The sequence below is a fragment of the Heptranchias perlo genome, chromosome 1, assembly GCF_035084215.1.
Source record: "Heptranchias perlo isolate sHepPer1 chromosome 1, sHepPer1.hap1, whole genome shotgun sequence".
Classification (NCBI taxonomy): domain Eukaryota; kingdom Metazoa; phylum Chordata; class Chondrichthyes; order Hexanchiformes; family Hexanchidae; genus Heptranchias; species Heptranchias perlo.
This window is the reverse complement of record NC_090325.1, coordinates 138,624,433-138,650,457: the sequence shown is the minus strand read 5'-3', so window position 1 is coordinate 138,650,457 and position 26,025 is coordinate 138,624,433. Positions and strand designations below refer to the sequence as shown.

Below are 26,025 nucleotides of genomic sequence, written 5' to 3'. Positions count from 1 at the left end.
ACCCCTTTTAGAGTTGTGCCCTCTAGCTTATATTGCCTCTCCTCGTTCTTCCTACTGAAATGTATCACTTTGCGTTTTTCTGTGTTAAATTTCATCTGCCACGTGTCCGCCCATGCCACCAGCCTGACTATATCCTCCTGAAGGCTATCACTATCCTCCTCACTGTTTACTATCCTTCCAAGTTTTATGTCATCTGCAAATTTTGAAATTGTGCCCTGTACACCCAAGTCCAAGTCATTAAGATATATCAAGAAAAGCAGTGGTCCCAGTACTGACCCCTGGGGAGCACCACTGTACACCTTCCTCCTCCGAAAAACAACAGTTCACCACTACTTCCTGTCTCCTGTCCCATGGCGAATTCTGTATCCATGTTGCTACTGCCCCCTTTATTCCTTGGGCCGCAATCTTGATGATAAGCCTGTTATGTGGCACTTTATCAAACGCCTTTAGAAAGTCCATATAAACCACATCAATTGCATTGCCCTCATCTACCCATTCTGTTGCCTCATCAAAAAACTCTATCAAGTTAGTTAAAGACGATTTGCCTTTAACAAATTCGTGCTGGCTTTCCCTAATCAATCCATTCTCGTCCAAGTGACTGTTAATTCTGACCTGGATTATTGTTTCTAAAAGTTTCCCCAACACTGAGGTTAAACTGACTGGCCTATAGTTGCTGGGTTTATATTTACACCTTTTTTTGAACGAGGGTGTAACATTTGCAATTCTCCAGTCCTCTGGCACCACCCCTGTATCTACGGATGTTTGGACGATTATGGCCAGTGCACTTGCTCCACTTGGCCCACCTCATTCCCTAGAACCAAGTCCAGCAATGCCTCCTTCCTCGTTGGGCTGGAAACATACTGGTTAAGAAAGTTATCCTGAACACATTTCAAAAATTCCTACCCCTCTGAGCCCCTTATAGTATTATTATTATCGCAGTCTATATTAGGATAGTTGAAGTCCCCAGTTATCACTAGTCTATAGCTTTTGCACCTCTCTGTAATTTCCCTGCAAATTTGCTCCTTTATATCCTTCCCACTAGTTGGTGGCCTTTAGAATACACCCAGTAGTGTAATGGCACCTCTTTTATTTCTTAACTCTAATCAAATAGATTCTGTCCTTGACCCCCTCCAGGACATCCTCTCTCTCCAGCACTGCAATATTCTCCTTAATCAATACTGCCACCCACCCCCCCCTTTCTTTCCTTTCCTAAACACTTTGTATCCAGGAACATTTAGTACCCAATCCTGCCTTTTTTTGAGCCAGGTCTCTGTTATCGCTGTAACATCGTATTCCCATGTGGCTATTTACGCCTACAGCTCACCTACCACACTTCATGCGTTTACACACATGCATTGCAAACCAGTTTTAGACTTCCTTGTACTCTCTCTTAGTCTGATCCCACTTAATACGGTACTATTACTTGTTTTAGTGCTATTTTTCTCCCCCAATCCATTGTGCCCCTTGTTTCTCCTTTCCACTGCTACATCCTGGTGCCCATCCCCCTGCCAAATTAATTTAAACCCCTCCCCCCCCACAGCACTAGCGAACCTCCTCGCGAGGACATTGGTCCCAGCTCCGTTGAGGTGCAACCTATAGCATCGTCCCCCTAGGAAAGAAATAAAAGAGATCCATGAGGTTCAGTACTTGGTCCCTTGTTTTTTGTGGTATATATTAATGATTTGGACTTGAATATGGGGGGCTTGATCAAGAAGTTTGCAGATGATACAAAAATTGGCCATGTGGTTGATAGTGAGGAGGAAAGCAGGAAGCTATCAATGGACTGGTCAGGTGGGCAGAAAAGTGGCAAATGGAATTCAATCCAGAGAAATGTGAGGTAATGCATTTGGGGAGGGCAAACAAAACAAAGGAGTACACAATAAATGGGAGGATATTGAGAGGTGTAGAGGAACAAAGGGACCTTGGAGTGCATGTCCTCAGATGCCTGAAGGTAGCAGGACAGGTAGATAAGGTGGTTAAAAGGGCATACGGGATACTTTCCTTTATTAGCCGAGGCATAGAATATAAGAGCAGGGAGGTTATGCTAGAACTATATAAAACATCGGTTAGGTCACAGCTTGAGTACTGCGTACAATTCTGGTCACCACGTTACAGGAAAGATGTAATTGCACTAAAGAGGGTACAGAAGAGATTTACGATGATGTTGCCAGGGCTGGAGAATTTTAGCTACGAGCAAAGATCGGACAGGCTGGGGTTGTTTTCTTTGGAACAAAGGAGGCTGAAGGGAGATTTAATTGAGATATAAAATTATGACGGGACTAGATAGAGTGGATAGGGAGGACCTGTTTCCCTTAGCAGAGGGGTCAGTGACCAGGGGCAAAGATTTAAAGTAATTGGTAGAAGGATTAGATGGGCGCTGAGGAGAAGTTTTTTCACCCAGAGGGTGGTGGGGGTCTGGAACTCACTGCCTGAAAGGATGGTAGAGGCAGAAACCCTCAACTCATTTTTAAAAAGTACTTGGATGTGCATTTGAAGTGCTGTAACCTACAGAGCTACGGACCAAGTGCTGGAAAGTGGTATTAAGCTGGATAGCTCTTTTTCGGCCAGCACGGACACAATGGGCCGAATGGCCTCCTTCTGTGCTGTAACTTTCTATAATTCTATTTCCTATTTCCCATGCTTGAGCAAGAGGGTTGTGAGCAGGTTTGCCAGCCAGGCTTTTTGGAAAATACACATACATGGATCTTATTGCCTTTTGGCCTAGATTTACCACCTATTGACTGAATGGATGGAAATTCTAGCCCACTTTTTTTTCCCGGTCTACTAATTTTCTCCCATTTCCTTTCCTCCGGGAGGTGTTAACTCTTGCCCTGGGGAGATGTTAACTGAGGGCAAAAATTAAATCAGCACCTACATATGTTGAGAAATGTCTTGTGTTTACGAGCACGTTCTGTACAACTTCCTGTTGTCACTGTTTTCGTAAGGCTTTTATGTCAATATTTATAATTAGATGTGCCTATGTAAACATACTGAGAATTTCTAATGTAAACACTTCTCTGTCATTGTGTAGTTGCTGGGCTCCTACCAGTGATTTCTCCCAGCTCACCACTCTTTGACCTCTTCAGCTTCTAGCCCTGTTCCTTCATTGACTGCCTGCTCCTCCAGCCCTTATCCCAACTCCTTGAGGCATCTCGTCTCCTACCTCACTCCCAGGACCCGCTTCCACTCAATTAAAAAAATTACACTATTCAGGGCTCAGGATTGGGAACCTGGGGGCAGGCCAACACGGTGCAGATTAGAACTGCAGGGTCAGCGGCCTGCTTCCTCCATCTGGACCCCAGATCTTCCCAGTCTCCAACTGCCTTTTCAGTCACATTTGCCACCCTGACCTTCCCTGCTCTTTGATCCCCCCCCATGAGCAATACCATGGGAGATCCACCATTAACAAAAAAAAACTTTAACGTTAATAGTAAGTGAGTAGAATCAAAATCACACTTTCTGTGGTTAACAAGGCTTAAACTATGACCATAGCTACTTTGGATGCAACAAGCTGTTGGGAATAATTAATACTAACAAGCAGCACGATAAGAGCTGCATGTTCCAGTTTTCACCCCTGCCTGGTGAAGTCTGTTTAGGATCTGAACTACAAGTGAACCTTCAGCTTCTTAATGACCAAGTTCATAGTATTTAAACTCTTACTGAACTTTTGCATGAACTTTTTTATTTAGACGTTGCTAATATAACTAGTGGGAAAAAATGCAGAGGCTTTTTTTAAAAAAAAATGATTTGGCACTTCGAATGAAGCAAAATATGCTATCTTTCGGGAAATCATTGATGCTCATTAAAGGTTCAGTTTAAATAGTACTGTAAGCATCCAGTAAATATAGTTTAGAACCAATTTATTCTCTGCAACCAGTGACAAACTTAACATTTTCATAACTGTAAACATCAACTGGTTGCAGAATGCTGGTACTTTAAGACTGTGATAGATAGATGAATCACTTATCTTGTGCATCCCCATTTTCATAGAAGAATTTAGATGGGAAGAGTTATATTATGTCGGAAACTCTGAATATTGGTCTTTATCATTCTAATTACTTAGGTTACATCATGATGTTCGTATAGATGAAAAGCAGCTTCAGGTGCGCATCAAAGCAAAAGCGGCAACATGATTCAGGAGTCTGGTCCTGATCTGATCCAGAGTACATTAAAAGGAAATCATTGTGAGGTCCCTCCAGTGAGGGGCTTTGCACTGGCTTGACCTCACACTGCATGGAGTACAACAGTGGTGTTTCAAGCCAAGTCTAAAAGGTACTTGGCGGTTTGTTGGAGCTCTTGGACACTTTATAAAGTTACCCAGAGCTGATTTAAATGTATTGAGAATGTACCACTTCTATTTGTATTCTCAACATATTTAAAATTTACCAACGGGCAGTGCAGTTCTGCACATGACGTAAGCACCCAGGCAGTATAAACAAGGTACTACAAGTTGATACTATAGTTACTGATTTGAAATCAGTAGGTTTAGTAGAACTGTAGCCTGAGGTACACCAGTGTTTGCGGTAATTCCTAGTTTCAAAATTAAGTTTTGATTTTATTTTTCCTTCCCGTATAGGTTTATTGTCTTGTGAAATTTAAATTGGCCTGGTGAATTAAAGGAAGCATAGTGTTCAGAGACTTCCATATTGACCATTTCTGAGGAAATTTACAGTTTTCCGCTCCTGTTTTATACTCTACTGTTAAAACTCATGCTAAATTCTGTAAGCAACATGTGCAAACATATTATAAAGGCATTATTTAAAAAGTAAGAAAAGATCCATTCAAATTGTTGTCCTATGATGTTGTATCAAAACTAAAGCAGGCTGTTTTTACTGTTTTGCAGATATAGAAGGTGGAGCGGTACGCGTTCAGGGAGCAAAGGGATTACCTCCATCTGACCATTACAAGGTGCTGCGAAAGGAGATGTTTGCAACTGTTAAGTAAAACTGATGGCAGTTACTATGTTGTCATTTTTGTTGCTATATAATATAAATCAGATGGTTTCTTGAAATTCATTATGTGGAGAATGATGATTATGACTTGTCTGTAGGAAGATGATAATGTATTATATGGAGGATGATAATGCTCCTTCCGTGGAGGAGAACCTTGGCCTCCTATTTGACTCTGAGTTGAGCTTCCAACCCCATATCCTCTCCATTACCAAGATGGCTTACTTCCAGCTCCAATAACATCGCCTGTCTCCGCCCCTGCCTCAACTCATCTTCTGCTAAAACCCTCATCCATGCCTTTGTTACCTCTAGACGCGACAATTCCAATACTCTCCTGGTTGGCCTCCCACCTTGCACCCTCCATAAACTTGAGCTCATCCAAAACTCTGCTGCCTGTATACTAACTCGCACCAAGTCCCATTCACCCATCACCGCTGTGCTTGCTGACATACATTGGCTCCAGGTCTGGCAACGCCTCGATTTTAAAATTCTTATCTTTCCCCGCCTCTCTACCTCTCTTTCCTCCTTTATGACGTTCCTCAAAACCTACCTCTCCTTAGGTGGCTCGGTGTCAAATTTTGTTTGATAACGCTTCTGTGAAGCGCCTTGGGATGTTTTACTATGTTAAAGGCGCTATATAAATGCAAGTTGTTGTTGTCGTTGTTTTCAAATCCCTCCATGCTGTCACCCCTCCCTATCCTCTTTATCTTCCTCCAGCCCTACAACCGTCCAAGATCTCTGTGTTCCCCCAATTCTGGCCTCTTGCACATTCCCGATTTTCATCGCTCCACCATTGACCGCTGTGCCTTCAGCTGCCTAGGCCCTAAGTTCTGGAATTCACTCCCTAATCTTCTCCGCCTCTCTACCTCTCCTTCTTTAAGATGCTCCTTTAAAACCTACCGCTTTGACCAAGCTTTTGGTCACCTGTCCTAATATCTCCTTATGTGTCTAGGTGTCAAAGTTTGATTGATGATGCTCCTGTGAAGAGTCTTGGGAAGATTTACTATGTTAAAGACGCTATATAAATGCAAGTTGTTGTTGAGGATGACGCAGTATGTGGAGAATGACTATATTTTATGTGAAGGATGATTAAATGCCTGAAAGTGCTGCGCTTAGAATGAATTATATTATACAACTACTGTTGTTATTTGGGTAAATGTGGCATTTTGCATGCAGCAATGAGATGAATAACCAATTCATCTTTTTTTTGTAGTTTTGGTTGAGTGAGGAATATTGGCCAGGACACGGAAAACTCTGTGTTCTTCAAGTAGTGCAATAGGATCTTTAGCATTCACCTGAACAGGTAAAGATGGGATCTGGGTTTAATGTATCATCTGAAAGACCACACCTCCAACAGTGCAGTACTGTCTAATTACTGCACTGAAATATGAACCTAGGTTATGTGCTGAAGTCTTAGCGTGCAGCCCAAATCCACATTTCCTGACTTGGAGGTGAGGTGCTACCAACTGAGTCAAACTGACATTTGAGAAATAGATTCAATAAACTTTAAACATGCCCATAATGTGTACACAAATTAGGAAATAAATTAAGGTTGTATATCATTCTCTTGATTTACATGATCGTATATGGTGAGAATGAGCATTTGATCCCTCTGAGAATTACTGGCCTGTGACTTTGAGATATCTAATCATAGAGTAGTTCAAACTTCTCTAGCTGGATTGTTCTTGCATAGAACCAGTGCGGACTCGATGGGCCGAATGACCTCCTTCCGTGCTGTAACCCTTCTGTGATTCTGTGAACTTTACTATACAGAAAGAAGCCATTTGACCCTTTGTGCAAGTGCCGACTCTCTGATAAAGCAATACACTTTGTCTCATTCTCCTGCCCTTTCTCCATATCCCTTTTAGTTTTTCTTTGGCTTTAAAAGGGATAAACTCAGAATAACTGGGGGAATAACTAAGCAAATGGATTGGGCTAGGTTGCTCAACAACACTTCAATAGAGGACAAGTGGAACACCTTTAAAGGTATATTGCTGAGCCTGCAGGATTTATACATTCCTAAAACCAGCAAGCTCAGACTAAGGAAACAAGGTCTTAAGTAGATTAGCAAACAATTAAAAGCAAGATAAAGAGGAAGAACGACCTCTACAAATCATGTAGGTGAAAGGGGAAGGGGCTTGTTGGGATGAATATAAGAAAAAACAGAAACATACCAAAGGGTGATTGGAGGAGCAAAGATGAACCTAGAGAAAAGCATAGTCATAGAAACTAAACACAACAGTAAAAACATTTCTATCAGTACTACAACAGAGGGCAATTGGTGAAGTAGTGAAAACTCTAAAAGACGTAAATAAGCTTGACGCTGAGGATGAACACAAAGAAGTAAATAACTTGAATGATTGAGACATGAACAATAAGCCCTTGCCAAATATTGATCATCTAAGAAAAATCAATGACTTTGATATAAATGAGATGGAAGTCCTAGATAGTCTAAAAGGGCTCAAAAGAAATATGTCCCCTGGTGTTTATTCCTGAGCGCTGAGAGATTAGTGAGGCACTGACAATGTTTATGATCATTAATAGACACTGGCAAGGTATCTGTAGATTGGAAACAGGCTAACGTGGTGCCCAACAGGCCTGTATTCAAAAAGGAGGACAGAACAAACACAGGCTTAATCTTGCTTCCATTTCGTGTAAAATAATGGAAATGAATGTCAGGAGTCAACTTAAGAACAATCTGTACAATAATAACGTAAGTTAACAGCAGTCAGCATGGATTCAGGTGACAAAGATCCTGTCTGATCAACCTCCTCGACTTTGAGGAAGTGACAACCCAAGTGGACTGTGGGAAGCCCTACAATGTGATGTACCTTGACTTCCAAAAGGCCTTTGACAAAGTTCCACACGAAAGGCTAATGATTAATGGTGTTAGGGATTCAGGGTAAGCTCTAGGAATGGATAAAAAAACTGCGAAAGGATATGAAGCAGTGAGTGTACTTTAGAGGAGTTATGTCGGGGTTGGGGAACTACTGAGTCAGATGCCCCAGGGATCGGTATTGGGACCACTACTGTTTCTAATTTTTTTTTGTTTTAAATGATAAATGCAAAGTGTTCAAATTTGGAGATGCTATCTAGTGGGGGGGGGGGGCACTCAGAAGCCACAGAATGAGTTGAATAAAATACATAAGTGGACAGAAAAATGACAGATGAAACTTAATGCAGACAAGAGTAAAGTACAGAAAATCAGAAGGAAAAATAGGCAATATGTGTACTCTCTGAATCGTGTTGTAATAGACAAGGCTGAAGCTGCAAGAGACCTTGGAGTCTAAGTGGACTCAACGCTCAACATGTACAACAAGTGCAGGGTAACAATCGACAAAGCCAATAGAACATTGAATGACACAGGGAAAGCAGTAGAATACAAGTCAGAGGAAGTTATGACCAAACTGGATAGTGCTCTGGTGAGATTGCACATTGAATACTGCGTCTTCTTCTGGTTGCTGAGAAACTTGGGCTTTTCAGCATGGAATGCAGTTGTCTGAGAAGTGATCTTCTAGAAGTATATAAGATTGTTAAGGGAATGGAAAAGGTATACCTAGGAATACTATTTTAAGTCAAATGGTAAGAGTAGGACAAAGCCATAGATTCAAACTAGTAATAATTAAATTCTTATCTACACAGAGTGAACGTGTGGTTCTAAAAAAAATAAATAAATAAATTCTCCTGACCCCCTGTCCACTCCTTGCCCTCTGGCTACTGACTCACTGACCAGTAGAAATAGTTTTTCCTGATTTACTTTGTCAAAACCTCATATAATTTTGAATACCTCTATAAAATCTCCTCTTAACCTGTTTCGTTCTCATGAAAAGAGCCTGAGTTTCCTTCGTCTCTCCTCATAACTAAAGCCTCTTATCCCTGGTATCATCTTGGTAAATTTTATTCTGCATCTATCCACAGCCTTGCTATCCTAATATTCTGTGCACTTTTGCCCCTTGTTACATTCCATCTCTTTCCTTCTTCTCCCCCATTCATCACTCCCCCAGTAAGTTGGGTTTAAATGATGTAGTGCATTCTGCAATGGCATTGAATAAAATTGATGCTGTTTTTTTAATGTACAATATGTGAACAATTGACATCAGACTTTGCTCCTGATACATCACTTTATTCAATACTTCTTGGTATTTAGGTTTGTGCTACTTATTTGGATGGATACCGAGCCACAGCTGTCTGCCCAGTGGGAGGATCCCGGTCTGTGGAGAAGGGAAGAAGGACAGCAGAGAGTATTCTAAAGAGGTATGCTTATGAGAAAGAATAAAATTATCTTGCACACAGAATCATATAATTTTCAGCACAGAAAGGAGCCACTCAGCCCATTGTGCCTGCACTGGAGTGGGGATGGTATATTGAAAGCTGTTCCCTATCTAATTGAATGGAAATTGCTTTCGGGAAAATGAAACTTTCTATCTTTTTATAGACTTTGTTGGAAACTTTTTTTTCCCCTCTTCTCTGCCAAGATCAGCCAGTTTATTTCAGACAAGCAGATCCGAAGGAGTAACCTAGATTGTTGTTATTCCTGGCTATGGATGATCCCTCCTCCCACTTCTCTCTTCCCCTCCCACCCTTCCCCTCTCCTCATCCTTTCCCTCCCTCCATTCCTCCAGAACTCAACTCCTACTGCAACCCCTCTCCTCCCCTTCCCCCTCTCCTTCCTCTACTGCTCCCACTGCCCTGACCTCCCCCTTCACCCTCTCCCCCCTAATTAGTAAAGTTTAAAAAAGTGTCTTTATATGTTTTATAAACTGTTATACAGTTGTGTATTCCACTGTCAATACATCATGATTGTATAAGTGAAATGTGCAGATCGGCATATTATTAATGCCAAGCTAAAATTGATTTCAAATGCATTCATCTTTTGAGAACAGATTAAGCTAGTACCTCTGTTGCTTTGCTGAGGGAAGTGTGTTGGCAAAAGGAAACAAAATGTGAAATAACTTCCGAAAAAAGCAAATTTACCTTTCATTAGCTGATTACTGATGGCTTTTGTGGAATGGACCGCAGCCCATTGGGTTCTCTTTCCTGTAAAAGAGACTGTCTGATGGTGAGCAGCTCTTGTTGGAAATGTAACTGAAAAGTGGTCATCCAAAATAAACAAATTAAAGAAACTAGAAAATAAGTAATATTGGGGAAAAGATGGAAATGTAAAGGAGGAAACTTGAAAGAGTAACATATAACCAGTAACATGTACTGGAAATCTGAATAACAACAATGACTTGCATTTATATAGCGCCTTTAACGTAGTAAAACGTCCCAAGGCATTTGAAGAGCCTGATTGCAGCAGAGAATTCATCATCTTTCTATTAATGTATACGTGCTTTCAGCATTTAATCACCCATAACCACTTTTAAGCAGCAAAGGTTACTATACTTAAAAATAAACCACTGCTAACCTGTGTTGATACTTGTACCTTTTGCAATGTGGTGAAATGTTAGTGATTCTAAACGGGTCTTTCTGTCCTTTTATTGATTTATGAAGGATGCGACGCATGTTCAAGCAGGTCGGCCTGGATGACTTCAAATCGGTCAATGTACAGATTCTGGGATCTGAAGAAACCTATGGAGAGCAAGCTGTAAAGAGGACAGATGTATGTGAAATGACTTTATAAACGACAATGAGTGATTTGAGTGTAGGGATCAATAAGACCATAAGAGATAGGAGCAGGAGTAGGCCATTCGGCCCCTCGAGCCTGCTCCGCCATTCAATGAGATCATGGCTGATCTGATTTTTACCTCAACTCCATATCCTGCCTTTTCCCCATATCCTTTGACTCCCTTGCTGATCAAAAATTTGTCTAACTCAGCCTTGAATGTATTCAATGACTCAGCCTCCACAGCTTTTTGGGGTAAAGAATTCCAAAGATTCACGACCCTCTGGGAGAAGAAATTCCTCCTCATTTCCATCTTAAACAGGCGACCCGTTATTCTGAGACTATGCCCCCTAGTTTTAGATTCCCCCATGAGGGGTAACATCCTCTCAGCGTCTACCCTATCGAGTCCCCTCAGAATCTTGTATGTTTCAATAAGATCTCCTCTCGTTCTTCTAAACTCCAATGAGTATAGACTGTTCAATCTTTCCTCATAAGACAACCCTTCCATACCCAGAATCAACCGAGTGAACCTTCTCTGAACTGCCTCCAATGCAAGTATGCCCTTCCTTAAATAAGGGCACCAGAACTGTACGCAGTACTGCAGGTGTGGTCTCACCAGCACCCTGTACAGTTGTAGCATGACTTCCCTGCTTTTATACTCCATCCCCCTAGAAATAAAGGCCGATATTCCGTTTGACTTTCGGATTACCTGCTGCACTTGTATGTTGACTTTTTGTGTTTCATGTTCGAGAACACCCAGATCCCTCTGTACCGCAGCATTTTGTAGTATTTCTCCATTCAAATAATATTTTACTTTTTTATTTTTCCTCCCAAAGTGGATGACTTCACATTTTCCCACATTATATTCCATCTGCCAAATTTTTGCCCATTCGCTTAACCTGTCACTATCCCTTTGCAGACACTTTGTGTCCTCATCGCAACTTGCTTGTCCACCTATCTTTGCATCATCAGCAAATTTGGCCACAAGACACTCTGTTCCTTCATCCAAGTCATTGATATATGTTGTAAATGGTTGAGGCCCCAGCACTGATCCCTGCGGCACCCCACTAGTTACAAATTGCCATTTTGAAAATGACACTTTATCCCAACTCTTTGTTTTCTGTTAGTTAGCCAATCCTCTATCCATGCCTGTATATTACCCCAACACCATGAGCTCTTATCTAAAATCTTTTATGTGGCACCTTATCGAATACCTTTTGGAAATCCAAATATACTGCATCCATTGGTTCCCCTTTATCCACCCTGCCCGTTACTTCCTCAAAGAACTCTAATAAATTTGTCAGACACGATTTCCCCCTCATAAAACCACATTGACTCTCCTTGATTGTATTATGAGTCTCCAAATGTCCTGCTACTACTTCCTTAATAATGGATTCTAGCATTTTCCCAATGACAGATGTTAGGCTAACTGGTCTATAGTTACCTGCTTTCTGTCTCACTCCCGTCTTGAATAGGGGTGTTACATTTGCGGTTTTCCAATCCGCTGGGACTTTGCCAGATTCTAGTGAATTTTGGAAGATTACAACCAATGCATCCACTATCTCTGTAGCCACTTCCTTTAAGACCCTCGGATGCAAGCCATCAGGTCCAGGGGACTTGTCAGCCTTTAGACCCATTAGTTTACCTAGTACTTTTTCTCTAGTGATAGTGATTGTTTTTATTTCCTCCCTCCCCTTTGCCCCTTGATTTTCTACTATTATTGGTATATTATTAGTGTCTTCTACTGTGAAGGCAGATAGAAAATATCTGTTCAATTCCTCTGCCATTTCCTTGTTTTCCATTATTATTTCCCCAGTCTCATCCTCTAAGGGACCAATGTTTACTTTAGCTACCCTCATCCTTTTTACATACTTGTAGAAGCTTTTACTGTCAGTTTTTATATTTTTTGCTAGCTTACACTCATAATTTATTTTCTCCCTCTTTATTATTCTTTTAGTCCTCCTTTGCTGGTTTTTAAAGTTTTCCCAATCTTCGGGCTTACCAGTAATCTTTGCCATGTTGTATGCTTTTTCTTTTAGCCTTATACCATCCTTTACTTAGTTAGCCATGGTTGGTTCACCCTTTTTGTGGAGTCTTTCCTGCTCACAGGGATATATTTTTGTTGCGAATCATAAAATACCTTTTTAAATGTTTGCCACATCAATGTGCTGTTTGCAGTTGTGTCTCTGCATCGTTTTATCAGTTTGGGTTTTGACATAACTGAATGTGCAGCCATCCACGTGATGAAAACCTGGCAAATGTCAGTGGTTTAACCCTCTCCTCCCCGTAGTGCGGTACATTAAAGGATTTATCGCACATTTGTCACTTTTTAAAAAAAAATCTCACTTTTATGAGGCTATTTTTAAGCTAAACTGAAAATAGTTCCCATTTGTCAAAATATTGCATTTTCACAGATCTCCCTTACTAATGACATTGGATTGCAGAAAGTAGTGACATTTTAGAGAAACATAAATGTTGCCTTTTACCCTGCTCCTATAAATGATTAATTGTTAATATAGAAGTGCCCATTATTGCTAAAATGTTGTGGTTTGGTTGTGCAGGGTCCTCGTGAAGCTGTTATTTGGCTGGCAGTTCACCACATGCAGAAGAAAGCCCTGGAACTCTTTTCCCGTGAAATTGCACCAGCCGGTACGGGAATGGGTAAGTGGGCTTTTTTTTGTGTGTATTTGCTCGCAAACAAATTATTTAAATAGAATATGGATTTGGAAGATTCCTACTTAGTTAGATTACACACACACACACACACACACACACATATATATTTTATTTCAGGAAACTAATCATTAGAAACAAACAGATTACACGTTGAAACAGGAAAACCGGTAAACATCTAAAAAAAATAATGGGCCATGTATTATAAATTTTCAGAAACTTTTTTTTTCACGAGAAAAATTGTTTATTGGTTTTCACACTAATACGGTACTGACATGTAGTTTCAATATGGCATTTACAGGATGGGACATTTCAACGTGTAATCTGTTTATTTGTGCATATTCATACAATAATGTAACATGATTCAGGTCTGAGGCAAACATCACGTAAGACAGCACAATCAGACAAGTAGGCACAAGATCTATCCCATACCCTCCACACATACTTTTGGGTTGGGTTACTTGTTCTGTACAACTGGGGACCAGTGGTGGTGTAGGTTCTTATTGGCGTTAACCCATCCCTCACTCTATAGGGATGATGTGGAGATGCCGGTGATGGACTGGGGTTGACAATTGTAAACAATTTTACAACACCAAGTTATAGTCCAGCAATTTTATTTTAAATTCACAAGCTTTCGGAGGCTTCCTCCTTCGTCAGGTGAACGATGTGAAAATATTGTTTATTGGTTTTCACACTGATACGGTATAGGGATGTGTTCTATAGGGATGTGTTGTGGGGCTTGAGAGAGGAGACCAGCAAGGGTGTCCAGACTGCTTGATATTTTCCCAGTACTCTGACTGGCATATGCCTCACGGGTGCCTAATCTTCATGTTTGTGGTGAGAAGAGTCCAGTTTCGCTATGGTAACATTTTTGTTCTTTCCATTCGCCTAAATATTACTATAAATATGGCATTCACTGTCAGGGCTTACATTTAAATCATGGCCACTTGAGTGAGATACTAGAGGGCAACTAGTATCCATGGGGCTACACCCCAGCAAGAGCCACTGCCTTCAGAAGAGGAGGAGAAGGGAAAAAGTTAGCAAAAGAAAAAACAGCTTGATCGATGTATGGAGTTTTCTTCATTTATTTCATGTAAACGCTGTTTTGTTTAGAAATAAGTATCTTCCTGAGTTGCAGTGACTACTTCTCCATTAAATCAAGGTGAACTTTCACTGCTTTGCACCGTAGTTTACATCATCTTCACCAATTGCTGATAGATATATGATAAGGATCTGTCTTCTTTTTAAACTCGCTCCTTTTTAAAGATTAATTTTCCTCCCCTACCACACACCATTGCTTGGCTGAGAGGTTGTGCAGGTAACTCTCAGATCTTTGCTAATGGTACTCTTTATCTGACGACTGGGAAGTACGTTAGAGTGGACTGAGATAGCTTGTTTTCAAATTTGTTTTTTTCCATCCCTCCCCGTAAAAACTGCCTAATCTCTGCCTGGCTTTTCCTCCACATCCTGGCACATGTTGGACTTCACGGAAATTAACCTCTAGTCCTACCAAAACCTTTTGTTTCTAAGGCTCCGAATATATTAATATGAAAAGGGCAGAGTGCAGATTCACTAAAATTATACCTGGAATGAGACGTTATTGGCTTGAAAATGTGATGCTTTTTTCCAACTGGGACAGAGAAATTTAAGGGTGGAAATCTAATGCATGTTTTCAAAATTATGAAAAGTTTTGAAAAGGCAATATTAAAAGATTGTTTGCACTCGTTGTTAAATTGGTAACTAGGGGGCATAACTTTAGGATTATCACTGAAATAATTAAAGGGAAGCTGATGAATTATTTTCACACAGTTCTTAAAATGTGGTAACTTTTATCCACAAGTGGCTATTGAGGCAGAGACTATAAACAAGATTTAAAAGGGACTTGTGGATAAGTATTTGGGAAGGAAGAATTTAAAATGATATTGGGGAAAAAGCAGGGAACTGGGATTAGAGTAGACAGCTCCAGTTGAAGTGCACAGGCACAACAGGCCTAATGGCCTCATTATGTCCTGTAATTTCTATGACTCTGTGCTGCCTTTTCAACATGTGTAACAAAATGGTTTTGATGAAGGGTATGACTCTACTGCATGAGCAGAAGTCGTTCAAAGGTCTTTATGATGTTCAAGTGGATCTTTAAATCTCAATCTTAAATGTTTTGTACCTGAACCTGGTACCCTGGAGTTTGGTATTGGTTGTTTTCTCCCCCTCCAGTCCTATTGATTCCCAAAGTAATAGTGAAATTCTAAAACCTTCTCTAGGTCTGCAGTGACTAAAGATGAAAGATCTAGAAAAAAAAAGTTGGAGAAGGAATTTAGGAGATTTTGTTACTTAAATAATATTTGTGTATTAAACCGTTTGAATTAAAATCCCGGTATGGATGTTTAAAATATTTCTGTCAGTACTAATTTTTGTATAACAACAATCCAACCACAATTTTAGCAACCTTGTACTCGTTATTTTCTTTGCGCTCCTTGCACCCATTTGTTTCTAATTTCCTTAATCCATTTTTGCACTTTCATTTCTTCTTAACGGAAATTGCATTGATGCAAAGCACGTGCATGAAGTAGTTCATTGATCCGTCACAAGATTTACAGTTAAATTCAAACGTATCTCATTCAGCTTTGTGTTTTATATTGTCAACGATTTTCTTCTTCTTCAGCATAAGCTTATTTTATTTATGGGATAAATGATTGTAAACCACATGGGTTGAAGCGCATGAAAAGGATTATGTAGGTTTTATTTTACTAAAGCGAGTGAGATTTTTTCCACTGGTTGTTGAATTGGTAACTAGAAGGCGTAAATTTAGGATTATCGCTAAAAGAATGAAAGGGAAACTGGAACAGTTGTTTTCACACAGTTATTAAAATGTGGAAATATCACTAGGAAGTGAGTCACATTCTGTGTACTTACACAAGAGCATTCATTAGAATGATCTATAAACCATGTTTGAATTGTGGCATAAGTCCAAAGTGGGTCAAATAAATAGGCCAATTACTAGAATTGGTGTTTGTTGGTAATGAGTATAAAGGATAATGGTACAATGTACTTATTGACATAGGCTTTTAATTAAAATCCATGAAGGTCTTGTTTTCTTTACAAAACCCTTTGAGTACAATATTTTCGTAGGAGCTTACAGAATATAAACCTTTCTAAGGAGGAGAAATATTTCAGCTGCATGAATGATGTAATGACATATTATGCAGGGACAGAAAACTGAAGCTAAAAATACCGGGAGTGAAATTTGTCTTGGATGGTAGTGCAAAACGGGCAATAGCGAATCGGAAGCCCATTTTACACTCTAGCCAGATTTTCTTTTCTGGGCGTATCTCTAAAACAGGTTGGCTTTTACAAATGGGGGCTATATTAGTTTTGGTGTGGAAGTCATTCCTCAGCACTTGTTAATGAATGCACATCTGAGATCGTTAGTGTTAACTGAGTTTGGCTATATAGGAATGGAAGTGAAAAGCTGTTTTGTACTGGGTTATTTCAGTTCTAAATGATTCAGGACATTTTTTTCCAACTCCTGTTAGTTGCCTGGTTGTCCACCACCATTCTCAGCTGGATGTGTTAGGGCTACACAACTTTGCTCCAATACATTGATTGTGGAACCGTTTAGCTCTGTCCAGCTTGCTGCTTTTGGTATCCTGGCTTGCTCTTATACACTCTGCATAAGGGTTGGTCTCCTGGCTTGATGGTGATCATGGAGTAAGGGATGTACTGGTTAAAATTCTGCTGCTGCTGATAGCCCACAGCACCTCTTGGATGCCCAGTTTTGGGCTGCTAGATCTGTTCTTAATCTAACTCACTTAGCACAGTGATGGTGCCACTCTGCACAATGGAGGATGCCCTCATGGTGGAGATGAGACTGTGCAATGGTCACTTCTGCCAATGCTATCATAAGCAGATGTGAGGATGAAATCAGTGTGGTCACTTCCTTGTGCTGGTTCCCTCACCACCTGACGCAGACAAGTCTGACAGCTATGTCCTTCAGGACTTTGCCAGCTTGGTCAGTGGTGGTACTACTGAGCCACTCTTGGTGGTGCATATTGAAATTTTCCAGCCAGAGTACATTCTGTGTCCTTGCTTCCCTCTGAGCTTCCTCCAAGTGATGAACAACGTGGAGTAGTACCGATCAGTTGGGGATTGGAGGAGGGGGGGTGTTGGTAGATTGTGATTAGCAGGAGGTTTCCTTGGCGTTTTTGACCTGAGCCTTCATGAAGTCCAGAGTCAATATTGAGGATTCCTAGGGCCACTCCAATTCAACTGTACATCACTGTGCCCCCATCTTTTGTGAGTGTATCCTATTGGTTGGACAGGACATACCCAGGCAGTCTGGGATGTTGGCTGATAGATATGATTCTGTGAGTACAGCTATTTCAGGCTGTTGCTTAACTAGTCTGTGAGGCAGCTCACCCAACCTGGGCACCAGCCCCCAGATGTTAGTGAGGAGGACTTTGCAGAGTTGACTTGGCTGGGCACTCAGTAACAATAAAATATCTATATATAAACTATAGAAAATGGTACTTGAAGCATTCATTCCCATTCAACAACATCACAGTCTTATACATGTCCACGTGACATGGATTCTCATGACCACTGCTCATAGAGAATTTGGCTAACATTGCTAATGATTTATCTTTATGTAGCTTGCAAATAATTTCTAATACCCAAGACACTTGATCATCACTAAAAGGTAAACCATTTAGTCTTCCTGCTCTGACTATACTTTCAGGGCTGATTTTTATTAAAAATCCATGTGCTAAATACCCAATGTATGACCGTACAGAGATTGGAGCTGGCAATCATCGTGATAGATAAGAATTCTGTATGCTGAAGTCAGTTGCTAAAATTTTCTGAGCCTTATGCTATGAATTTTGATCCTAGATAGTTATCATTATCAGTCTATGCATAGCAGTACAGTCCCCACCACTTATAGCAGGCGTGTTGGTGTTAACACGATTTGCCCGCTATAAGAAGTGGATGGTAAAACTGCACCTTTGCTACTTGTTATTACAAGGACAATGCTCCAGTAGCCGGAGGGAGGCACTGAGCACAGTGCATATTTGGGGAAGCAGGGAACCTACAAAAGAAAATTGGTGCCTGCAAGATGGTTAAACAACTCATCCTGTACCACCTCTTTCAAAACTGGACTGGTGACGGCCCTCCTCTGTGGCAAAGTGTCTGGGGACTGCTAGGCTTTAATTCACCAAAGGCCTCCAGTGGTGTCATAAGCAGCAGATGCTATCCAAAACCTTTTATGGGATGACTGTTTTGAAACTCATGGTTCAGGTTTGCTATTTGATATACTATATAATACGTCAAGTCTGATCCGCCGCTGCCCGAAATAGCCGATGCGCTTAATGTGTTATAAGCGGTACTGTTGTACTTGAATTCAGTGATTTAGGTAGCTGCCTGTGATAAGCATGGATGGTGGGGACTGTATTTTGTAGTGTCTTGCGTTGTAAAACAGATACAAGATCAAGGCTTGTTTAAAGTGTGCTGACGTTTAAGATTCTAGAGCATTAGTGAGCTTCCAGTGTAATTTTTTCAATCATACAGCATTGATGTTTTGCAAAATTAACTCGCTTGTTTATATAGGTGATCTTTAAAATAGTATCCTCCAGAAAATAGGAACTCTAAATATGACACTATTTACAACTTATATAAAACAAAGCCTTCATAAACCTCCATGGAGTTTACATCAGAATTATTAAAATAGCCAAACGTTATCACAGTTTTGTTTATTTAAAATTATTCTTTGTATATTTGTCAAACTGTTAACAAATTACTCTGTTCACTCAGGGAATCAACTGTGTTGATAGTGCAAGTGGTGTCTGGCAAAAAAATGTAAGCTTGGCTAATTATTTTATTTATTTAACAAAACTGCTAAAATTGTTTGATATAGTTCAGAACGGTCATGAGTTGAATCTAAGTGCATTGCAAGGTTACCATACACTCAAGAGAATCTGAGTTTTTAAGAGGCACATCAGAAGTAAACATCCTTCAGTGCACAGTGCAACTTAAATGTTGCTTCATAAATTCCTGTTTACAAAGAGACAGAACCAGAACAAATATATCTCCTAACGTTCACATACAGGTTGATGTTTAGGATGGCACATGGTGTGACCTGTTGGAGATCTGCATGCTGCATCGTAAAATAGTAAGGATAATTCCTGCCCCCACCGGGGTAGACAGCACGAATAGGAGAATCTTTGACCAAGCTTTTGGTCACCTGTCCTAATATCTCCATATGTGGCTCGGTGTCAAATTTTGTTTGATAACGCTTCTGTGAAGCGCTTTGGGGTGTTTTATAGCGCCTTTAACATAGTAAATGCAAGTTGTTGTTGAAGTAAACCTCTATGTCTCAGTTGTAGGATCAATAGCAAGAGATACATGATTTTCTGTGCCTCTAGCCTCTGTTTTTGAAAAGTTGGGTCCTGAGCACAATGGGAGCCATTGGGCAGAATTTTGACCTCGAACCGGGAAGGGAGCCCAGGGATGATTTTCGGGTGCGAAACCCACAAGGTAAATTAGTGGGCGACCTTAATGAGGTCAGCAAATTTTACATCCGGGCTTTGCAGGCGCCAGCCAGCGTGATAGGCTGGCTGTCTGTCGGGGAGGAAGGCCTGCATTATTAGGCCGCAACCAGGGCTCGGAAGGATTGGATGGGCTGGGGAGGGGATTGGATGGGCCGGTACTTGGAGATCAGAGGTCGGGTGAAGAGTCGGTGGTAGGTGGGAAGCCATCATCTTGGCGGGGTGGGGCAGCCGATTGCCAGGTGAGCTTGTTGGGCCTGGATGAAACACTCCTGCTCTTCCAGGCCCAGAAGCAGTGCAATAAAGACACTCACCTCCTGGATCCGGCCCTTCCCGCCTGCTTTCACCTGATGTGAATCGGAAACGATGGAATCCCGGACAGGTAAGGTTAAATTTATTTAAGTTTTCCAATACACAAAGAATCAAATGCCTCAAGTATTTCAATGAGGTACATTGCTGCTTTAAATATCGGCCCGCTGGCTTTGTGGAGGCAAGACTTCCTGGTGTCTGTTTTGCACACGCACACAAACCTGCCTGGGTTAAACCCAGTAGTGGGCGAGTTGGAGCCGGGATGCGGTCCCACTCCAAAATGCTGTTATTTTAACCTCCCACCGCTCCCAATTCACCTGTTCTTGGGGGTTAAAATTACCCCCATGGAGTTTTAATCCTTTCCATTACAGATTGCCGTCAGCTACCAGAATACTGTGCACCTCGTACTGACTGCGACTATTAATGTAAAAGAACTCTGAGGTACAGAGGGATCTGGGTGTCCTAGTACATGAATCACAAAACGTTAGTATGCAGGTACAGCAAGTGAATAGGAAGGCAAATGGAATGTTGTCATTTATTGTAAACGGAACGGAATATAAAAGTAGAGATGTTTTGCTACAGTTGTACAGGGCATTGGTGAGACCACATCTAGAATACTGTGTGCAGTTTTGATCTCCTTATTTAAGAAAGGTCATAATTGCTTTGGAGGCGGTTCAGAGAAGGTTCACTGGACTGATTCCTGGGATGAGGGGGTTATCTTATGAGGAAAGGTTGGACAAGTTGGGCCTGTATACTTTGGAGTTTAGAAGAATGAGAGATTATTGAATCATATAAGATCCTGAGGGGACTAGAAGGGGTAGATGCTGAGAGGGTGTTTCCCCATGTGAGAGAGACTAGAACTAGGGGCCACAGTTTAAAAATAAGAGGTCTCCCATTTAAGACCGAGATGAGGAGAAATGTTTTCTTTGAGGGTCGTGAGTCTGTGGAATTCCCTTCCCCAGAGAGCGGTGGAAGCAGGATCATTGAATATTTTTGAGGCTGAGTTAGATAGATTCCTGATTAACAAGGGAGTCAAAGGTTATAGTAGGTAGACGGGAAAGTAGGGTTGAGGTCATCAGATCAGCCATGATCTTATCAAATGGAAAGCAGGCTTGAGGGGCCAAATGGCCTACTCCTGCTCTTAATTTGTATGTTCGTAAGTGCCTGAGGAAAGGTCCAGTGTTTAATTGGGTTGGCAATCTTTGTCCGTGATGCTGATCATAAGGTGCTATCCTTTGCCTGATATCAATAGCTCTGTAATAACACTGCCAGAATCGGTGCTTGCACTTCACAAGCTTACGGATAAATTTGAGTTAAAAAGTATGTTTCTGGTTTCTGTAATTGGACCATTTATGCTTGTGGGAAATATTGAAAACTCTGCTCTTACCTGCTACTTATCCGCCATTGTTAAAAGATGAGTAGTATAAGTGGTTGAATTATAAACACGATGAGGAGTCCAGTCACATGACGTGGGGTTAGAAATTGTATTTGGCAGAAGATATCTTTTGCAACAACATCCTCCATCTAGAGTGCATCCTACCATTTGTTCTGCCTTACCCAATGTAATTGTGAACAGAGTGGTTGTAAGATGAGGTGCCAACCAACAAGTCATAGAGATGAGTTGTGCAGAAAAAGCCCGTTGTGCCAGTGCTAGCTCTTCAACTGGAGATATCTACTCTTATTCCATTTCCATGCACTTTCCTTATATCCATCTATATTCTTCCTTTTCAAATACTTATCCGATTCTCTTTTAAATCTCTGCCTCAATAGCCACTCGTGGTAAAGAATTCTATGTTTCAATCACCCTCTGTGTGGAAACATTTCTTCTAACGTCCCTTTTTATTCTTCTAGTGATAATCCTGAGTCTGTGCACCCTTGTTACTGATTCAGCAGCCAATGAAAAACTATCTTTCACTAATTTACTCTCACAACTGTTTTCAGTGGCAGAAGGGTCAGTAACCAGAGGACACAGATTTAAGGTGATTGGCAAAAGAACCAGAGGCAACATGAGAAAACATTTTTTTATGCGGAGAGTTGTTGTGATCTGGAATGCACTGCTTGAAAGGGTGGTGGAAGCAGATTCAATGATAACTTTCAAAAGGGAATTGGATAAATACTTGAAGGAAAAAATACTTACATGGCTATGAGGAAAGAGCGGGGGAGTGGGACTAATTGGATAGCTAGTTCCAAGAGCCGGCACAGGCACAATGGGCCGAAAGCCCTCCTTCTGTGCTATAACTGAAACTTTTCATAATTTTGAAAACCTCTATTAGATCTCACCCCCATTACCTTTCTCTGCTCCCACAAAGAAGCCCCAAATTTTCAAGCCTTTCTTCATAAGTATTATCTCATTCCTTGCTGAATATCCTTCCTATAATGGGACATCTGGAACTGCTCTAACAGTGGTGTAACCAATGTCTTGAATTAATTTACCATCACTTCTATACTTTTATATTCAATGCCCAGAATCACATTTGCCTTTGTGCCCTTTTCTACCCGCACTTCCACCTTTATAGCTCTATGTATCTACACCCCAACTTTCTCTCTTCCTCCATTCTGTTACAAATCTAGCCATTTAGAGTAATTTCTCTTTGTTATTCTTTTCCCAAAATGTATGACTTCATTTTTCAATGCATTGAACTGTATGTGCCCATTCCGCTCACTTGTCTTTCTTTCTGGTTAATGCCTCTGGTTTCTTTCACACCCTCTCTTCACCTTGTTAATCTTGCATCTTGCTTCCCTTCCTTACTTTTTATTTTTCCCTTGGCTTTCATCTGTAATATTATCCCTGTGTTTATCAGATACTTCATTTTGTAGTGCCTTGTAATCGCTTGGCCCAATGCCTGTGTACACCTAAATATTAATTTGTAATGACAAAGAACAAAATAAACATGAGGAGTTCCTAATTTTAACACTATTGGCAACTTGTGATGAGTTAAATTTGAACCCATAACCTGGAGAATTTCTTTAAAGGTGGCTGCCATTGTGTCAAAGTGAACAACCAACCAGTAATTTTTAAAGGGTGGTGGCTGTCGTGACCAAGGTGCCAAAATGTGCATAGTTTTGTTTGTGTGCTCTGGTACAATATAAAATTTGTTTTCTGGTAAAATGTGTCATAGGTGTATGTGCCTTTGTATCAATGTGTCTGTGTAACATTTTTTTACTTTATTTTTTTAATAATTTTTTTTAGTTTGTAAGATATTTCTGTCTAGTAGTTGAGTCACCTATAGTTCATAAAATATGTCTTAGAAGAGGGAGAAAGGCTGAATTGGTTGCATTTTAAGCATCTGTAATTTGTTTAATAATAAGTAAAAAGGGGCAAAACAGGAAGACATTAAACCCAAGAAGGGAACTTTTTGTTCTTTCTGCAGATTTTGCCTGCCCCAGGATATTTCTTTACTCAAAGGCAGATAGCAGTTAAATACAATAATTAAGAGGGGAGAGCAATAGGTTAATTATCTTCTTGCAGTCTCTCAACTTCCTAGTATTTCAGTGGTTTATTGAATTGATAGCAGAAGCACATAATAAATTTTAAGTTTTTAATATATATTTAACACACTAGATGAACGCTCACTAAATTCTTTGCCCTTATGGCATTTATATTAAAAGGTACAATTTGATTTAAGACCTACAAAGTGCTCCTAATGGGGACTTACTTTTGGAAGCAATAACTCATGGGTTTTAGAGCTTTAAGATCTTTAAACAATTGAAGTAATTTGTGTCAGGTGTGCGCCCACAGCCATATAACATGAATGCTGTAGACTTTGTATGATTTAAAACCATGTATCATATATGCATGCAACAAAATGCAAAGAAAATTCACTGCTGAAAGATCACTACTGATCTAGAAGAATATTAAATGTCAGCCCACTTTTAATATGCCTTGATTTTTGTTTTTATTTTGCAAGGTAAGTCCCAACATCAAAATGGTGCTGCATATATTGCAAGATGGGAAGTCACTGGAAACTGAATTAATATTTAATGGATTGTGTGGTTGTTCCTTACTTAAAACTGGAGTATCCATTTACTGGTTGTTCTTATGTTTGATAAATGTACCATAATCCAATTAAAGATCTAAATGTATAGACTGATTCATGCCCACTTTATGTTACCGCACTGCCACAGATGGCAGTCCCAATTTCAATGGTGGTGCTGCATTATATATGATGTGGCAATTCTGCTACCGTAGGAGCCTAGAACAATCGGAGTAAATGGTTTGCAAAGGGTTTTTTTGGAGGCAGCATTGCCAATGACGTGAACTATAAAAGGCTGCCAGTGGTGGTGTTAGCTGCCATTTGATTCCACATATACACAAGCCAACACTGGAACCTGTTCCATGGGGTAGTTTCCACAGGACCAGAAGTCCTCGTACATTGCAGTTTCCAGTGAGAAACCTTTCTACAATAAAAAGGGGGTATAAGAAGCAGAACATTAGGCAACATCATGCCCTTCTTTCTCTTGGAAACACGCTGTGATATGTTGTTGGTAAACATTTTCAGTACGTCATTTGATCCCAATTATCGTTATGAGTTCTAGGCAGTTAGTACGGGGCCAGCTATGCTGCCCCCAGCTTCCAGGCAACCACCCCTTGGCCTGATGTCTCCCAGCTCTACTCACTACGTCTGCCTTCCACCATTCAGCCAATTCGATTCACTCCATGTGATATCAAGAAACAGCTGAGTGCACTGGATACAGCAAAGGCTATGGGTCCCGACAACATCCCGGTTGTAGTGCTGAAGACTTGTGCTCCAGAATTAGCTGCGCCTCTAGCCAAGCTGTTCCAGTACAGCTACAACACTAGCATCTACCCGACAATGTGGAAAATTGCCCAGGTATGTCCTGTCTACAAAAAGCAGGACAAATCCAATCCGGCCAATTACCGCCCCATCAGTCTACTCTCCATCATCATCAAAGTGATGAAAGGTGTCGTCGACAGTGCTATCTAGCGGCACTTATTCACCAATAACCTGCTCACCGATGCTCAGTTTGGGTTCCGCCAGGACCACTCGGCTCCAGACCTCATTACAGCCTTGGTCCAAACATGGACAAAAGAGGTGAGGTGAGAGTGACTGCGCTTGACATCAAGGCAGCATTTGACTGAGTGTGGCACCAAGGAGCCCTAGTAAAATTGAAGTCAATGAGAATCAGGGGGAAAACTCTCCAGTGGCTGGAGTCATACCTAGCACAAAGGAAGATAGTAGTGGTTGTTGGAGGCCAATCATCTCAGCCCCAGGGCATTGCTGCAGGAGTTCCTCAGGGCAGTGTCCTAGGCCCAACCATCTTCAGCTGTTTCATCAATGACCTTCCCTCCATCATAAGGTCAGAAATGGGGATGTTCCCTGATGATTGCACAGTGTTCAGTTCCATTCGCAACCCCTCAGATCGTGAAGCAGTCCGAGCCCGCATGCAGCAAGACCTGGACAACATCCAGGCTTGGGCAGATAAGTGGCAAGTAACATTTGCGCCAGACAAGTGCCAGGCAATGACCATCTCCAACAAGAGAGAGTCTAACCACCTCCCCTTGACATTCAACGGCATGACCATCGCCGAATCCCCCACCATCAACATTCTGGGGATCACCATTGACCAGAAACTTAACTGGACCAGCCATATAAATACTGTGGCTACAAGAGCAGTTCAGAGGCTGGATCTTCTGCGGCGAGTGACTCACCTCCTGACTCCCCAAAGCCTTTCCACCATTTACAAGGCACAAGTCAGGAGTGTGATGGAATACTCTCCACTTGTCTGGATGAGTGCAGCTCCAACAACACTCAAGAAGCTCGACACCATCCAGGACAAAGCAGCCCGCTTGATTGGCACCCCATCCATCACCCTAAACATTCACTCCCTTCACCACTGATGCTCAGTGGCTGCAGTATGTACCATCCACAGGATGCACTGCAGCAACTCGCCAAGGCTTCTTCGACAGCACCTCCCAAACCCGCGACCTCTA

General features: G+C 41.1%; 1 protein-coding gene across 4 annotated transcripts in view; it reads left to right on the top strand.

The window, feature by feature from the left end:
* Positions 1-26,025, top strand: part of lratb.1 (lecithin retinol acyltransferase b, tandem duplicate 1) — a 148,949-nt gene that overhangs the window by 64,865 nt on the left and 58,059 nt on the right. For 3 of the 4 annotated variants that reach the window (XM_067991640.1, XM_067991617.1, XM_067991634.1), the window contains 4 exons: positions 4,844-4,935; positions 9,097-9,203; positions 10,443-10,551; positions 13,116-13,215. In XM_067991640.1, the coding sequence (XP_067847741.1) occupies positions 4,844-4,935; positions 9,097-9,203; positions 10,443-10,551; positions 13,116-13,215 (408 nt within the window). The remainder of the gene's footprint in view (positions 1-4,843; positions 4,936-9,096; positions 9,204-10,442; positions 10,552-13,115; positions 13,216-26,025) is intronic. The other variant, XM_067991625.1, reaches the window with a different exon arrangement.